The 18,200-nt window shown below is 43.5% G+C and overlaps 1 protein-coding gene across 1 annotated transcript; it reads left to right on the top strand.

The window, feature by feature from the left end:
* The first annotated feature begins 11,494 nt into the window (after positions 1–11,494).
* CCNA1 (cyclin A1) lies at positions 11,495–17,888 on the top strand. The gene is made up of 9 exons (XM_087757587.1): positions 11,495–11,573; positions 11,732–11,877; positions 13,105–13,348; positions 13,569–13,690; positions 14,405–14,628; positions 15,262–15,466; positions 16,378–16,491; positions 17,157–17,290; positions 17,622–17,888. Exons 2-9 carry the CDS (start codon positions 11,749–11,751, stop codon positions 17,671–17,673), a joined length of 1,224 nt encoding a protein of 407 aa, XP_087613713.1. The 5' UTR covers positions 11,495–11,573; positions 11,732–11,748; the 3' UTR covers positions 17,674–17,888.
* The last annotated feature ends 312 nt before the right edge of the window (positions 17,889–18,200 follow it).

The following is an 18,200-nucleotide window of genomic DNA, read 5'->3' as shown; positions in this document are numbered from 1 at the left end:
TTCCCGCTGTGCTTTGATCTTTCCCACAGCAGGGCAGGAATCCCAAGCATGTTCGATAGGGTGCCTCTGAGTCCATCACAGGCCTATGTTGTCTAAACACAGATGTTCTACTTGTCAAGCACAGAAGACTAAACAACAACTAGTATGATATATGGGTTTTTGTACACCCCAGCTGCAAGTCACTTGAGCGTGTTTACAATTCTCCTCGCCAATCTTCCGTTATTTTCCCACAACATCTTTTTTATATTTATTCTGTTCTGCATCCTTTGCTACGTTTTCAACGTGTTTTAAATGCAGACATTGGTTTTCCCTACTAAAATCATCATTCGTGTTTTCTACATTATAGAGTTCTTGTTCTCCACCACCAATTTGGAAATTCAGACTCTATGATCTCAAAGCTGCTTGGCTTTTCAAGATGTAGCCAAGATGAATACTAGCAAGCCAAAGAGCACAGATGACTACATGAACAGAGCTTTTTGAATTTTAAACAATATGTAACCAATATGTATTCCAGTCCTCTATTTTCCCCTTGTAATTACCCATCTCCACTGCTTATATACAGATTTGCTCTCTATTGAGTAATTGGATTATCCTATTATTTGGATTTCTTTTATTCACACTGTTAGGATTTCTTTTATTCACACTAGACTTTTACTCTCTCTCCCTCCCACAAGGTCATTTTTTCCAGCTATGCAATGCATTTTCATGAGAGGTATACACTTGCAATTACAGGTGCTCTATAAATCATCATCACTGTGAATCACGGACATAAATAAACAAGGTTGATGAAAGACCTTTTATTGCTATCAGTTATAACATAAAACGGGTTACACAGACAAGCTGTGACCTGTGAGATCAGATTGGTATCTAGAGTTTTAATCTCTGTTCTTGGCTGCAGTAGAGAAAAATGGCTATCATTTATCACTAGCAAAGCATGCAGTAAGCAATAAAAATGCGTGAGCTCAACTACATTAAACAGTAGCTGCTGTGTATGTACATAAGCAGTGCTGCACCATACATCTACTACAAACATTTATTAGCAATATGCTGTAATTATGAACACAGATTCATTATAGACAACTTGAAACAGCAGAATTCAGATAATTGCAATGGGAAAGTGTCATTACAATGAGCAAGCATCATTAACTAATTTATTCAGATAATGAAGGGCCAACTAAAATTACATTGTGCAGACACCACACAGTATTCCAATTAAAACACATAAACCAAAGAAAAAAGGCAGGGGAACTCTCCAAGTAACGGAAGAGTTTGGCTACTTCTGTTTCTTCTTTTAATACAGTTTCCTGGCCATAAGGCTAATAATCCTGGTATACACTTTGTGATGAACAGTGCATTGTTGCAAGCAGCCATGTATTTGTATTTTTCTTTAGTTTGAAAACAGCAAGACTGCAATGCTCCAGGTATGATCAGTACAGTACAGCCTATTTGCTTCACAGGTCATGAAATCCACACTAACGGCCTGATGTCTAAGGAGCTCATCTAACAGTCCGATGAATCTTATCACTGACTTCTAGAGGAAATAGGGGAAAGAGTGCCAGGGACACAAAACCACCAGGCAATGGCTCTGTTAAGCCATCCTCTGTCTAAGCACCTATCTCTCCCTTCACCCATGCCTGGGGGGCATGAAGTCATGTACTTAATACGTAAGGCATAGAATTCAGCAGACTACCTCTCTTCCAGTTTAGATAAAACCATTGCCAGACTCCAGCAAAAGACACCGAATCTTGCATGCAGAGGTAACTGAAAAAGAACAGTGGCTCGTCATGATTCATTCTGATACACAGTTGTCATTCTGATCATTCCCTCCAAAACCAAAACATGCATTGCTTTTGTTCAGAGATTGTTCATTGAGATTTTTAATTTAATTTGAAATAAATGCTTGTAATATCAAAAAGTTCAATTACTGAAAGATAAGTGTTCGTGTTTGATTTCTTTCTATTATAAGTCAAAAACGAAATCCCATATCAAACTGCTATTCTATTAAGAAAACTATTAAATGGCTTCAGACAATTATCATGACCAGTTCTGCTCACATCCTTTAGTTTAGTTGTAACAAAGTTTTACAGTATGAATTTTAGCATGTGAAAAGTCCCAGAGAAGTCACCACCCTGTCAACATCCAACAGAGAGCATTTCATTTACACCGGCACTTCAGAGCTCTGCTGAGTTGAAGCCTTCATGAATAGCTGTTGCCTTCACTACACTATAGATGTTGATCATTGCACCTACTTTTCAAAACACCAAGGATAAAAAACTATTTTCCAAGATTGCTATTGCTATAAATTTTGCCTCAATTTTTGTTACAGGTAGCTGATCTCCAACTAGTCATGCATACAAAACTCATCTGCTTTATATGCATACAAGGCACTCCATTTGAATTACTAACATGAACGAGTAGAACTGATAGCAACAAATAATAAATAACTGCTCTTTTAATGGCCAGGTGCAGCACTCTGAGAACTTCTCTGTGATTTGTAACCTGAGAAACAGAGCCCAAGAATCAGCTTCCATAGTATCATCAAGTCAAAACATTAATTTCTTTTGAAACTTTTCAGCTGTCAGCTTCTGAGTAGAAATGAACAGCAGCTGTCAAAAACAGCTGAGTAACAGATGCTGTGAATATAGGGACCATAAATTAGGGGCCTGACTGAGAAAAGATCTCCTACACAACAAGGACATTTTAGCATGCACTTCTGCAGTATCTGGCAGAAGGGCTGAGCACTGGAGCTAGATGGTTATTAAAGAGAGTGATTTGAACAATCCAAAAATGTCTATTTCTGAATTATGCAGAACTATTTCAAGGTTCTGTCAAAGTTACAGGTGTTTTCCTGTGTTGTTCCGAAATGAAAGCAAGGTTGAGATATTAATGTTCTGTGAAGGACATTCATTTAAAACATGCACAGTGCTAAAGTACGCTATCAGCTGCTTTACAATACAGAGAGGCTTGTAAGGGAATAAAATAAGGGCAGCAGAAATGTCTGATTTTAAGCTTGATATTTTCCTGTCACATGCAGCACTAAAGGGTATAGTTTATATTCTGTGATTGTTTTGATACTGAAAAACCTCATTTGCTTGTCCTTCTGGGTGAAATGGCAGTAACTGCAGTGGTGCTGGACGATCTACATAGTCACAAAGCTAGCAGGAGCCGCCCTAGACTGCTGCAGAGAAGCAACCCCAAAGCTGGAAATGTTTGGAGCCATATTTGTCACCTGTCACACTGCTTGATTCAGAAACATCTTTGGGTCCAGCTTCAGGCTATTCTGCTGGTACCCTGAAGTGCAAGGCACTGGGGCTAGTGTACCTTATGATCCCAATAAGAAAGGAACTCAGACTCCATAAGCTATTGATTAGAATACCATTTTCTGGAACTAACGCAAGAACGAGAAAGAATACAGATAATCTTACATCCCTTCAGGTGCTGGGAACCCTGAGCTGCTCAGGGCATGTGGTACAGATAGAAAGGTTCACTGACATTCTAGTTTCAAGACCTCTTAAAGAATTTTCTCAGACAAAAAAATATTGTATTTGTCATTTCTACCGTCAAACAATCCTATGTTCACATGAGAACTTGCTACTCCACTTTAAGATAAAGGCAAGGCCACGCAGGTGGTGTAATTAACAATACTGCGTGGGAGCTGCCTGCAGGCTCCTCTGTTACCATCACCCAGCTGAGTTTATGCTACAGCCGAGACCTGCACAGCCCAGCACAGGCCTGGAGGACAAGCTCTACATGCAGCACAGTGCAGCACAGCACCGGCCTGTGCCTACTCAGGTTCACTGTTATGTGGATCACTAACTCTTTGATGCACAGTAGTCTTCTGGTTAGGATCGTTACAACCCTGAAGGGGAAAATCTTGCACCTGCTCAAGGCTTTAGGCTTTGCTTCCCTGCTGTGGGCATCAGCTGGTGCTCTATGCCAGTTTGGTAGCTTCCACTGCTCCTTGAGGTGAGGTCTGCCTACTATCAGACATGAGGTACGGTGGCAAAGGATTGTTCCTGGAGGGTCGCTTTATTATCTAGCATGAGGGTGACGGGATTTGCAGGCAGGCTGTGCTCCAAGGTCAGGGGACCCACAAAGACTATAAGGACATGGAGTGCATCAGGCTTCTCCCAGCATTGACCACACCATGAACAAGGCAGCTGCAAGAACAGAAGCGAGCGTTCTCCTCCTGTAGAGGGAACAAGATGCTTATGGCTCTGTCTGGGACATAGGATATATTCCTGCTTCCCTTCCTTCTTTACATAGACACCCTGGGACTTTCACAGATTATTTCTGTTTTCTATAGCAAGTAGAGGATGAGTATGTGCACAATACGGGCAAATCTCACAGTCTTACCTTGCACACCATTTGCCAAGAACACGGATCATGTACTGTAACTCTGAAGACATTCAACATCTGGGGAACAGAAATCTGCTTTTGAGGGCTGCTCTGGGATCATCACAGCTCTTCTTACACCAACCTCATGTGGTTGTCTCTGGGCTGTTCTGCAGAATGGACTTTCAAGAACACTCTACTTACTAAGGGCCTACATTTATTGTCCTCCCTCATGCCCCTGGCTCCGTATCTCTGTGTAAGAGTTACTCCACACCCACTTTACATTTAATATAGGTGCTATAGTGGCATGCAGTATAGTAAGAATCATGAATTGTCTCACAGTAACAAAAATTGTCCCACATAACAGAATGGGCTGCATGATTGATCCTGCAAGCAATATGAACCTCTCACACTGATTGGTGATCTGGCTTCAGGAAAATCACTTGGTTCACTTTCCAGATAAATTCCAGCTCTCAGGTTTGATAATCTGCTATCATACACGTAATGAGTAAGAGTTATTAGTTTAGACCTCTGTTTAGGAAGAAAACTTTAACCCTAAGCCTTGGAGTTAATTGATCTTATAAAGTCAGTATATTTAAAAATACACAGAAGTTTGTATTACAGCAGAGCCCTAATACACATAGAGAAAATGTAATTTTGCACAATGTAAAATTGTATGTATGTGGTAGTTCGATTGTTTTCTTTTTTATAACTGAAAGGTTATTGCATGAAACCTAGTGGAACTTGCTTAATAGGGAACACTGGCAAAGTTACAAGAGCAAACTTAATTGCTAAATGATTCTGAAAGGCAAATATCAAGTATTTTCTAGAGAAGCCTAAGGAATACTGATGAAATACAAATGAAAGTTATATAGACATCATTCACAGAAGCATCATAGAGGGGAAACATAAATTTCAAAGTACATCAGGTGTGCATAAGCAACAGTTTAAAGAAATATATCCATTGGAAGAAGCTACTTTCTTTTACATCCTGTAAATTACAGGTGAATATTATGCACAGCCTCAGCTGACAAGCATACATGTAGTCCTGTTTAAATTATACCAATTAACACTAGATAATCAGTACAACCAGCACCATTAAGTTTAGATTAAGGTTTAGTAAAAAAAGGAAAGAAATATGTTATAAACATTTCAATATAGTTTCCATCTTCTAGGACTCAGAACATAGTTATTTTTCTAAAACTTTCCTGAAATATTTTAGAAAAGCAATTTAGTGTTTCTTCCTTTTAATCTCTGCTCTCTTTTTGCCTGTGAAGGCAACAGAATAAATTATAGCTCTGGTTTTCTTCTACTTTTTCTTTTGGACAAGTGTAACTTTGCAAAAGCTCAGGGCATTTGGAAAAGTTACAGAATGGCAAAAGGAGAAACACAAGAAGATGAAAGGAAACCAGATGTCAGATATTACTAATTTGATTGCATCCTGACAACCTCTTTCAATTATGGCCTCTTTTTGAGTTTCTGCAGGGTGCTGAACAAGCACAGTCCTTACTCTCAGACTATTTCTTCTATGCTTAGGAACATAGGCTCAGAAAATATTAGAGTATTAGGTTCTCTTATCTATCAGAACAGTGAGTCCACATGTCTACTGCCAATGGGGTCTGGTCCCTAGCCATGTTAACCTTTGGATTATGCTCACAAACTGTTGAAAAGCACAATCTGCCATGAGCCTTGAGCAGCAGGGACCATATCAGAGCTGTACTAACAACTGTACAGTATAGATGACTGAACCGCATGGCACTACACATTTTCTGGCCCTTTTTATTGAACTATCATAAGCCAAGCAATACAGACTGTGTCTGTGACTGCCCACGCTACCAGCGATATGTGATCCTATCTGTTAGGTTCTTGGGTGCACAGAGCTTTTTCTTGGTGCGCTACAGAGTTGTCCAAACTCACTCTTCACTGTGGACTTTCATGCAGAGGAATACTAGGTAAGTTTGGACTTGAATGCTGTTTTGGGCCTGTGCTAAATATCCAGTACAGATAGATAAAGCCAAAGTGATCTATCTAATATATGTGGAGAGCTGGTGGATCAACCAAGGCTGTGTCTTGATCTTGTTTGTATGCCTTGGCCAACAACTCCTGAGACCTGGCCTCATGTCTTAATTGTTGGACATTTTTCTGATTTTGGTAGTTCAGAAAAACACTGAAACTCAAGATAAAATCTATGTATTCTTAAATAATGTGAAATTAATTTACTGGTATGATAATCAAAGCAAACTGCAGCCAGGGGACTGTTCACAACCCTAGGAATCATAGCCATATGAAAGAAGAGAGGTTATGTTCTTCACTGCTTTGCTACTGTAAGACCATACAACAAGGTCCTGATGGGACCTTGCAGCTCACTGAGACCAGGCACTGCTCTCGCTGTCGAAGAGATTTCATAATCCTTTTTATAAACTGTCTGAACTCAGAGACTGCTCCCACAGCACATTTTCCAGAGTATTATGCAGCCGTGCATTAAATTTGCTATGCAGTGGGACTTCCAGGGTTGCTCTGCAATAAGCTGACCTCAGAAGAGTCTGTGGCACACGCGGACCTGCTGTGTGATTGCTCATTGGTCTGAAAAAACTTGCTGAATATTGAATGTGACCTGGACAAGGTCATAATAACTCTGTGTCTACCCTGCCTGAATGGGTTTTCCTATATGAATATTGTGTTGTAATTCAATATGAGACTTAGAGAAACAGGGCTGGGAAGTTGCAACAATCTTACATGAACTGCTTCCCATCTTATACTGACACGTATTTGTAAGACAATGGCTGTTTTATTACCACGGAAGATGCTACTTCCAGGCTGCAGGCCAAAGAGCTATTTGGGCCAAGCTGAAAACCTAGGGATCAAAACACACTAGGGACCAAAAATACTTCAAAGGGTGAAGAGAGAAGGGGACAGCTGACAGTGGTTTGATTTGTGGACAGATGGAGCTGCTGGGAGCTTCTGAAGCAACTGTGTCCTTCTCAAGCGCAAGAGAGGAAAAAATATGAAGAAAAATATTTTGGATCAAAATATGCTATGATTTCCTTTCAAAAGGCAGTTTTGCCTCTGTATGCTTATAATTAGAGCATGAGTGATTTTTGTGGTTTCAAGCCACGGAGGTAAAGGGTGGTCCCTATAAGGGTGACGTGACCAAGATCCCAGGAGGGGGTGTGGGGGTGGGGGTAGCTTAAAAACTCTCAGCTGAATGAGGAAGGAAAAAACAGAGTGTGCTTCATCTCTCCTCCTGCTCCCAGGCACAGCACCAAGTACCTGCATTTGTACAGACAACATTTCTCTCTCCTGTAAACAAAAAGGTTGATATAAAAAAGAAATTTAAAAATAAAATCCTGATCTTCAATCTCTAAAGAAACCCTCTGTGGCAGTTCTGGGAGGTCTAACATTGGGGCAGGACTGGATGCCAGGTGAAGTCACTCTCCATGCCCTGGATCGTGAAATGAAGCCTGTGCAGAGCTTGCTGTGTGAAAGCTGGGACTTAACAGTGGTCCTCAGAGAGGAAAGCAGGAGCCTGTGCCTGCTCCCATGGCATGGCAGAAGGGAAGTCCCTTTAACTGAAAAAGGTGCCAAATCTGGAAATTTCGACATTCAAAGAAAAAACTGCAAAAAGGAGAAAGAGCTAAGGAGCTAGGAAAGATTCACAAGACAGAGACGAGTCCTAACCAGCCCTTTAATACTGTCTTCTCCAGAGCCACAGAGGAAGCATCCTCGCCAAGTCAGGAATTGCTCTTGACTTTTCTGTCTTACTAGAAATCATAAGTAAGACAGTAATTACTGCAAGAAGCCCCAAGGAGTCCACTCAGGAAGGCTCTCAAGCACACACAGGGAAGCTCAGAAGTAAATGATTAATGGCCCAAAGCTTTATTTGATCTGCTGCTACAATTAAGTAGTGGCTGGCAAAGCTCGCCAGCCTCCCTCAGGTACTAATCCATATTGGGCTGTTTCAAAGAGTTCCTGAGAAACTGGAGCTTAGATAACCTCATTAAAAGCTATTTGAGAGGTGTTTCAGTTACATTAATGTACTATATGACTACTGAGGATATCCATATGCTGCTCATATATAAAAATATGAATAAGTCATCTGTTGGGTAGCTGGGGTTCTTCAGTTATGCCTAAATGGTATATGGATATGACGGGTATTTGGATGTAAAGGATATATACTGACTGAAGATTAATTTAGTAAATAACTTCCATCCATTTGGCCAGGAGTGACACGTGATCTTTGTATGAATGTAAGTTACGTGTTAGACCTGTAACGACCAAATTCTGACATTTCTCATGACAAATACCATATGGACAGACTGAGCCATTAGAAAAATATGTTTGGGCAGAGGTAAGATTATTTTTATAAGCTACAGACAGTTTTCACAAACAGCGTTTACCTAACTGAACATATGTAATTGCATAATATTTCATCTATCTCAGTATCATACCCAGATGTTTTTACTAAAAATAAAAAAAAAAAAACCAGCTCTGGCACTGCCAAAGGAAGATCCCTTGAAAGAACAGCTGATATTTTCCATGTTGAGAAAGAACAGGATAACATTTTAAAAATTATGAAAAATTAAACAGCACTTAAAATTACTCAGGCATGGAGCTCTAGGTCTATAAAGAGAAGGGATGGCACCACCCCCACTGCCTTCCTGATGCTGGTACCTCAGTCTCACAATTTCTTTTGTGCTGGACCTACAGTTCATGGAGCTGTCTAGAAACCCAGCTAAGTGAACTGACCCCGCTGGTAACAACGCTGTGTTGTTATTGCGGCCGTGTTACTTTTCAGGTGGATTAGGTCCTTGCTTTGTCTCGCAACCACACAAATCCTTGTGCCAGCAGAAGGGCGGCAGCAGCGGCGAGTGGCTGGGAGCAGGGAGGTCCTTGTCCACGGCAGGCCAGACCATGCTGAATGCGAACGGCCACACAACCAGGGCGGCAGGGACATAAACGTCTTTGGGGATCTGAGCCCTAGAACCATCATCTTGTTGATGTCCTGAGGGAATGAGTTTCCTACGTCATTCCCTTATTTTTTATATTTTAACATTTTACTCTTGAATATACAACTTCCATTCTTCTGAAAGACTGAAATCAGAGTCCTGATACTCCTGAATTAGAAAAACATTGCTAAATTGTAATTTAAAGAAAGAAAATTTTTGCTTTGATGGAAAAATCCCATTTTTTTCTTCCTGTATTGCTAAAAAGTGTGAGACTGGGCTTTTTTCACTCATACAAATTTCAAAAGCCTTTTGTTTAAAAGTGTTATTAAAGCTGAAAATTTTCATTAAATTGTGGAATATTCACACATTTAGAAATGGTTTTGATTAACATCCACCTTCTTAGACTGCTATAGATTCTACCTATATTGTAGCACAGGATTTTTTCAATATTTTTTAGTAATCCCATCAAAAAAATAGGATAAAGAGTACTTAAAATTCCACTTAAGCTGATACTTAATTTCAAAGGCTGGCAGCTAGACTGATTTTTTCCAGAAATTAAAACTTTGCATGAAAATGCTTAAAGAAGTGTCCCCAAGCGAAGTCTTTCTTGTGCAACCCTGGGGTTTAGAGATGACATGAAAGAAAGAGGAGAACACAGAAGTATAGCATAACCTTTTGTCCCCCTGATCTGCATTTGCCTGCGCCTGTAGCTGTGACAGCTTCAGTACGGTAACTACCTGCTTATGACCTCACTGCTGCAAGGACATGGAGATCCTCCTGTCAAAAAGGAAAAGTAGTGTTACATGGCCAACAGATCAAACACGGGTAACATTTTTCACCTTGAGATATACCACTTACCTCCTGTAGTAAATTAATTTGGGGGGAAAAAAAAGAGTCAATTAGAAAATAAACATAAGAAAAGTGGGAAGAAAAAAATACAGACCTTAATACATCCTGGATGACAAGAGCTGTAAAACCAAATCTGGCATAGGACCCTGCTTGATGCATCCAAATCTTGGATCATAGCTCCTACGTTTCAGTCACACTGGATACCATCTCAAGAAGTACCGCAACGGCCAAGGCATGGGTATTTTTGACAGCAGTTTCTTTAACTTGCTCTTACAGATCTGCAAAAAGGGAAATCCTCAGATTTCCCCTGCTGTCTCTTCTGGGGCATCACGATCCTGATATCTAACCTAAGTCTCATGTTGAGGTTTAAGCTGTCATACAGCTCACTCTTTTGTCTTCACTATGGACTTTCGGAGGGCTCATGGGCCGCACAGGCTATATTCCTGTTTGTTCATGCCAGGACAGCCATGAGCATGGTGAGTCCTGCTCAGTCTGAAGTTCGCTATAACCTCCTGCTTCCTTCTTCATGGAGCTGCTGCCTACTTGGCTGTTCCCCATCCTGCATTTCTGCAGCTGATGGCTCTGTCTGACCTTGCACTTGTGCTTCAGGAGCATCCCGCTTTTCCAGAGCATTTTTCCAGTTTGTCAAGATAATTTCTGAAATCTAATCTCGTTCCCCGACATAGCCGGAGCCCTTCCCAGCACCATCGGTGGTGTTATCCACAAATTTAGTAAGCGTGTCATTATCCACTATTCTAACTCCATCAGAAAATCTCTGATGGCACTGAACAAACCGCTGCTTAATTCCTCTTACAAAGCTCTGCACGGGACATGGTTTAGCAGTGGACTTGGCAGTGCTAGGTTAACGGTTGGACTTGATGATCTTAAAGGTCTTTTCCAACCTAAATGTTTCTATGATTTCCACCGCTGATGGCTGAGAACTGCTCTTGCAATCAGTTTTGTGGTCGTCCCCTTGCTCAGACTTTATCAGAGCATCACGAAAGTCAAATCCATGCATAAATCAACTAAAATCTCCTTTTTCTTGTTTCTCCTTTACCAGAGAGGAGTTCTGACCTCAGCTCTTCCCCTACAGCTGCTGCTGTCGCTTATGCATCCTTTTCTCACGTTCTGGATGTTCCGAAACGGCGGGCGGTGCGGGGCGAGGGGCGGCGGCCCCGGGTCGGGCCACTCGTGCCCGCGGGCGCTGCGCGGGGCAGCGCGGCCGGGCCCGCGGCGGGCGGCCCCGCCGGGGTCTCCATGGCGACCCGCCGCCGCTTGGGTTGCCAGGGCGGCGCCGGGGGTTGCGGCCCGGGCGTCCAACTGGCCGCGGCCAACAGCCGCCGCCGCCGCCGCCTCCGCTGGCCTCCGCCTATATAGGGGCGGCGGGGGGGCAGGCGGGCAGTCTCCTCCCTGGGCTGGTAGCGAGCGGGGCCGGGCAGCGCGGTGCGGGCTCTGCGGCAGCGCGGCCGGCCGCCGGCCCTCCTGCGGGGCGGGAGGGGCTGCCCGAGGCGTGACCGAATATTTGTGGTGGTTTGGGTTGTGTTGTGTTTTTTTTCCCCAACTTTTTTTTTTTTTTTTTTTTTTTTTTCCCCCTCCGGAAGGTACCGACGTCGGGGCGATGCGCCGCGCCGGTGAGAAGAGCCGGGGGGGGCGGCGGGAGCCCTGCCCCGCTGCCCCCCGCAGCAGCGGCGGCCGGGCCGTGCTGGGGGTGCTGGCGGAGAACGGGCAGCAGCGGCCCGGCGGCCAGGTGAGCCCCGCCCGCGGCGGCAGCAGCCTCCCCCGCTGCCCGCGGAGCCGCCCCGGCAGCCGTGCGGCGGCCGCGGCGCCGCGCCTCCCCTCCCCTGCCCGCCGGGGGGCCGCAGCCACCTGCCCGGCTCCCCGGGCGAGCCCCGGCCGGCCGCCGTCCCTCCCCGCTGGCCGGGGGAGCTCCCTGCCCCGGGGCTGGCCGCCTGCCGCAGGCATGAGCGGTGCACTCCCCTTCTGTCGAGGCTGCGGGTAAAGGGCTGGGGGTGGCGGGGTAAGTAAATTCCCGAGAAACCCTGCTAGTAACTCCGCAGTCCTGGTCTACAGACGCTTCCCTGTGGAAATGCTTTGAACAAATAATCCCTTCTGGGAGGAAGGGAGAGTCGATCAGACTTTATCTGGGCACTTCACCTCTAAAAGCGTAGGGGTGGTTTAAGAAAAGCCTATTCACTAATGCTTAGCCAAAGGTCCCGTTGCTGTTCAGCTGGCCGTGCTCCCTTCAGGGTGCCAGAGCCTTCAAGAAGCTAAAGTTCGCAGCAGGGTGTCTGTCTGCATTTCTGTTCCTTGGGCCCTCCTGGAGTTTGCTGTTGTGGTAGGGAAAATGTTATTGTGCTGACTTGACCTAAAATAGCAGCAAACTCTTCTCGGTTGTGACTGTGTAAAGCCCCTAACTCGGTGGCTCAACTGATAGTAGATGATGTGAAGGACTGTATCCTGGTCACACGTTGTAGCTCTAGGGGTTGTGATGCTTGAGCTCAAAAGTTCAAACTTCAGTTTGTAACTCAGCATAAAATGCATTCTTGCAGGTGAAGTCCTTCATAAGTCTGATAGTGCCTGAACACTTCCTTTGGTTACTTTAACTTGCTGTACTTTAAAGCAGCTGCTCCTTGCCAGAACCAAGCATGGAGCAGATCCTGCACTTGCCAGCCCCGTCAGAACCGAGCAGCACCCTCACCTCACCCTCCTTGGCGGTGGGCGCTGGAGATGAGGCTGCTCCCCTGGTGCCTGACTTCTACACCTCACTCTTTCTGTGAGGAGTCTGTTGCAGCAAGGCAGCAACAAGCGGTACTTCTGACACACCAGCTGTAGCTGGTGGTGTTTCCAGTGAACTTTTCTGTTACTGGTGTCTGTTAGGCAAGGAAGGTGATTTTCTGTTCTAAAGCAAGTGATACTTACTGTTGTTTTCTTCCTGACTTGTCCTCCCACAGCGTTACTCTGTGCTCTGTTTCAGGGTGCTACTGTTATCAGATGCTTCTCTGGCTCCGAAAACACCATCCCTTCATCTGGAAAAGATGAATTACCCAACCGCATGGTCAATGCTGCATCAAAGCAAGGGTTTGCTATCTACGTAGATGAACCAGAAGAGAAAGAAAACTACCGCTGCCGAGTGGCTGAAGAGCTGGAATCGAGCCTGTGTGAGCTGGATACTAGTGCAATGACATCCAGTATTCACCTACTGTTGGATCTGAGTACAGGTAACTCCTGTTACTACTAAGGTGGTATCTACAGCACAAGTACGTGTAGGCTGGTTAGGAATTGTGATGCTGGTAAGCTAGTGAGTAGCTTATGTTACAATAAATAACACTTCAAGATAACTTGGATTATGTCTACATGAGGTGCAACACTTCTGTGCTAGAAATAGCAGGAGAAGAGGCTAATTACAAAAATGTCTTGCTGGTTGCTCTTACCTGTTAGGATCTCCTATGATAGTGGACACATCCTTCCAGTCCCAGCCTGAGGATCACATGGGAGATCCCGTAACGCTGACTGTGGGAGAGTATGCAGAAGACATTCATCAGTACCTCCGAGAGGCTGAAGTGAGTGGCTTGTAACAAGCTTATAGATATTTGTGGTCTCGGTGATAGGCTGCAATACTGCAAAGATGTATGGCTGCCCCAGGATAACCCACGGCTGCCACTGAACCGCAAAGGAGAGGAAGCAAGGAGTAAAAAGCCATCTCTGAAGGCAGCACCTAGACAGTGATGAGATTTTTCAGGATTACTCTGTGTCCCTTAAATTCCCTACCATTGGAGCATCTCTTGACTTTTTGGGATGAAGAGTTTCTGCAAATGGGAGTTGACTGCTGCAAAAATACTAAAGCAGTTGGATGTGATCTCACTGACAGCTCTCTTGCTATAGTAGGAATTTTCCCTACCTTTCTGTATCAGAGCAGTAAAGTGCAGTCTCCCAATAGGAAGAGGGGAAAAAAATCCGATTTATTCATTTTCAGGTCCCTCTGAATGGCTCATATGTGCTTGATGGCAAAGGCAGTCCATAGTCCAGGGTGTCTTTTAGTATTTTGCTACTAACACAGTAGCTCCTTTCTCTTCAGTGTAGAAATACTACTTTTTAGAGATGCTACTAGCTGCTAATTAATGCTACTAGCACTATAATTATAGTTAGTAGTAATGAGTTATAGTGGAACAACTCGTGCTCCTTTTGGTATAAGGATAAAGAATGTTAATCAGATCAGCCATCAATGGCTCTCTTCAGGGTGAGAGTCCTGATTCTTCAACTCTCTCTCCAAGCAGGTGAGATTCAGGCCCAAGCCCTACTACATGAGGAAGCAACCAGATATCACAACAGGAATGCGTGCCATCTTGGTGGACTGGCTGGTGGAAGTAGGGGAAGAATATAAACTTCGGACAGAGACTTTGTACTTGGCGGTGAACTTCCTGGACAGGTTTCTTTCCTGCATGTCTGTTCTCAGAGGGAAGCTGCAGCTTGTAGGAACAGCAGCAATTCTTCTGGCTGCGTAAGTGTTTATCATCTCCTGACATCACAGTGAGCTAAAACTGACTTGTGGACTGAGTCTTTTAGTTTAATTTGAAGGACTGAAGCTTGCAGTCGTAGGTAGCTTTTCATAGTGTCTCAAGATTAGCAACTTCACCTACTTTGGCACTAGCAAAACTAAACATTTAATGTTCATGATGTGAGGAACTGTAGTGGGAAAACCTTGTAACCATAACAGCAGGAGCAAAACCGCTACTGTGTTAGGCTGCTAGCCTGTAAGGCTGTAGTAGATTCGCAGTTGCAATCTTCAATTAGCCTTGAACTGCTTTAAGTAGACAGGGTACACAACATAATCTAGGAGTGCGTGGTTTTTTGTCTGGAGTGTGTTGTGTTACTGAAGCTTTCTCTCTGAGAGCTTGCTATTACTCAAGAGCTAACAACGTGTGTTTTTATCTAGACTAATGACTTGGAGTTCCTCTAAACATTTTTGCCCAAATTTGAAACTACATTGTTACCTAGCCTGGAGGAAAGACTAAAATAAGAGCTCTACACAAATCTTAATGTCATGTGCTCATCCTGATATAGGTCCAGCAGAAAGCTTGCTTTTACCATAACTTTTAAGCCGACAAATGTGGCTTCTGTATTCCGTTTTCAGGAAATATGAAGAGATCTACCCACCAGAAGTGGATGAATTTGTGTATATAACAGATGACACCTACACAAAGAGGCAGCTGCTAAGAATGGAACACCTGCTTCTCAAAGTGTTGGCTTTTGACCTAATGGCCCCGACCATCAACCAGTTCCTCCTTCAGTATATTCAGAGGCACGAAGTCTGTGTCAGGACAGAGAACTTTGCAAGGGTATGAATTATCCTCCTTTTAGGACTGAGAGGGGAGAAGTGATCCTAAAAGCAGAACCACTTGTATTTCACTGAGTTATCTGAGCAGACATGTTCTGCTACTATACTATGCTCTATCAGAAGATATTCTTTTTTTCCTCATGCCAAGTCTTATCTGAGACTGCAAGAGGCCTAAAACTGGATGTTTTGTAGCGTACTGCCTTCATTAGGTGGCTTGTGTGCTGAGACTTCTGGATAAATGTCTCATGGAAATCCTAAGTTTGCTCTATCTGTCTGATCAGGGATAACACACTGACTAGGCAGCTAGGTGCTAGGAATCCGGTTGTTTTTTCAACAGTGCCTGCATAGCAAGTCTGCCCTGGATGTGGTTGTACTACATGTTGCTACACAATGATACAGCCTATGCCCACATAACTGCATAGGCAACCCTGCTTAGAAACAGGTTAACCCAGGCTTAGAGCAAAACATCTGACCTGCTGCCTATGCAAAGGGTATAGGATTGTACAGTGACTTGGCTCCAACAGAGCCCAAATTCTGTTTCTTAGAGCTGTCTGTTTATCCCTGATCTCCAAGTGAGGTCCACCTATGTGAACAAGAGCCTCGGGGGACAGGAAGAGTGTGTCTTTGTTATTTTCACGAAACCTGAATTTTCTAAGTCTCTATCTGTGTAAAATTACATCAGAGGTGATGATGGGACTAGAACTTCAGATTAGACTGTTAGGCTTTGACAAAGCATGGTCTTTCTGTCCCCACTGAAACATGCTAAATAATGCTATTTCTACCCACTAGACATGTAACTCATGTTTTTTACATGAAACTGAGACTGTTGACAATTTTCAGTGCTTGCTATATTGGACATTGTACCAGCTAGGCTCATTCTGTGTGAAAAACTTTTTTGGTCTTTTTGTTCAGTATCTTGCAGAGCTGAGTCTCCTTGAAGCTGATCCTTTTCTGAAGTATCTTCCTTCACAAACTGCAGCAGCAGCCTACTGTCTAGCAAACTATACAGTGAACAGGTCTTTCTGGGTAAGAACAACTGCATGTTAATGAGTAGCGCAAGCCTTTTATGTTATCATTAGAACTAGGCTGCAAAGCAGAAGGAGTAGCTTCAAAGTATGTTATAAAGGCTGAAATCCTAGGATGAGTTCCTGAGCTAATGGGACTACCTGATAAATAAATGTTAAATCAACCTGAAATATCCTGCCTCTTCTCTGAAATGAGAGGGACCTTGCTGTCTTGCTCACTTACATCAAGTCTGTACCTAAGGCCTTGTCAGTCTTTAATCTCCAAAACTCCTCCCCCACATACAACTCAGGCCCTTTCTGGGAGGGAGGGGAGACCTGAATGTGTCTACTTGAGTGGCGTGATTACACTGAGTGGCTGCTTTAATGCAAGCCTTGATAGGCCTCTCAGCTGTGTGTTGGAGGAATAGCTTTAGCAGAGAGCAGGATCCAGAAGAGATGTAATGGATGCCACATGCTTAGAGCAGAAGGAGCATCTTGTCAGATCTCCTGGCACCAAGGAAGACCTAGAGTGAAACTGATGGCAGGATACACTTGAACCCTTTTCAAGCCTAAAGAACCTAGAGTGAGCATGGATGTAGTGAAAATGGTTTCTGCTTCTGTAGAAAATGATCTTATAGATGAATGCTGCCTACAATAGAGTAACACTCTTTTTTCTTCCCTGACCAGCCAGAAACACTTGCTGCGTTCACTGGATATTCATTAAGTGAGATAGTGCCTTGCCTGACTGATCTGCATAAAGCATGCCTTGATGCTCCCCATTGCCAACTGCAAGCAATTAAGGAGAAGTATAAGCACTCAAAGTAAGTAACCAGGAAGCCGGTGTTCTGTAACTTGGAGGATATAAGCACAGGATGACCCTGGTTTAGCAGCTTGCGCTACAGCTGCTGTAGCTGACAAACTTCTCAGTGGTCAGCTTCTGTTCCTGAAAGGGAAGCATCTGTCAGCCTCTGAGGGGAAAACTTTTCTGATGAGAAATGTAGTTCATCCATAGGTATACAGATGTACTGGATAACAACTCTTCAGCAGTGTTGCAGGATAATTCTTTTCTTCCTCAATGTATTACACAAGAAGGTGATATCTTTAAATTTGTCAGCTCAACTAATATCTTCAGTGACTGCATTTCTATTCCAGGTACTTGCAGGTGTCTCTTCTGGAGCCCCCAGCAGTTCTTCCTCTACAATAGAGACTGAATCCTGGACTTGAAGATTACTTTGTCCCAATCAGCAAAGCTGGTCTAACATTTCATAGAGCACTGCAGGTCATGTGTCTGTAACCATAGTGATCAGAATGGTTTTTAGCTAGTATTTTTTAATTAGATGCCTTTTTAAAAAAGGATATTAGACTATAGCTCTTAATGTAACTGACAGCACTTTTAATAAATATCTTGTTACACTGTTCCTCTGTGAATCTTCTGACTCCAGTTAATATCTGCAGTAACAGTGAGTGGAAAGGGTTGTGGTTTTTTACAAAATCGTTGTGAGTGGGGCTTTTGAGCTAGCTGGAGTGGATAAAGTGTGGCTTGAACCAACACAACCTGGCATCGCCATAGACACGGGTGATTTGCTGCAGTATCTTATCTGTTTCTTCCTCTTCTATGAGACAAGATTATGTGGTCATGAACAGAACCTATTTTCTGCAACTTGTTTACCATATCACAGCAAAAAAATCCAGATGCAAGTGGTCTATGAACTCTGAACTTGTGCATAGAAG

This window comes from Nipponia nippon, unplaced genomic scaffold (genome assembly GCF_047370975.1).
Source record: "Nipponia nippon isolate SJK-2023a ecotype South Korea unplaced genomic scaffold, ASM4737097v1 scaffold_2, whole genome shotgun sequence".
Classification (NCBI taxonomy): Eukaryota; Metazoa; Chordata; class Aves; order Pelecaniformes; family Threskiornithidae; genus Nipponia; species Nipponia nippon.
The sequence above is the reverse complement of the archived record's forward strand: the minus strand, read 5'-3'. Positions and strand labels throughout refer to the sequence as shown.

Coding starts and splice junctions, on each gene's coding strand:
- CCNA1 (XM_087757587.1), top strand. CDS start 11,749: ATGCGCCGCGCCGGTGAGAAGAGCCGGGGGGGGCGGCGGGAGCCCTGC. Junction 11,878..13,104: donor AGCAGCGGCCCGGCGGCCAG/GTGAGCCCCGCC, acceptor GCTCTGTTTCAG/GGTGCTACTGTTATCAGATG. Junction 17,291..17,621: donor GAGAAGTATAAGCACTCAAA/GTAAGTAACCAG, acceptor TTTCTATTCCAG/GTACTTGCAGGTGTCTCTTC.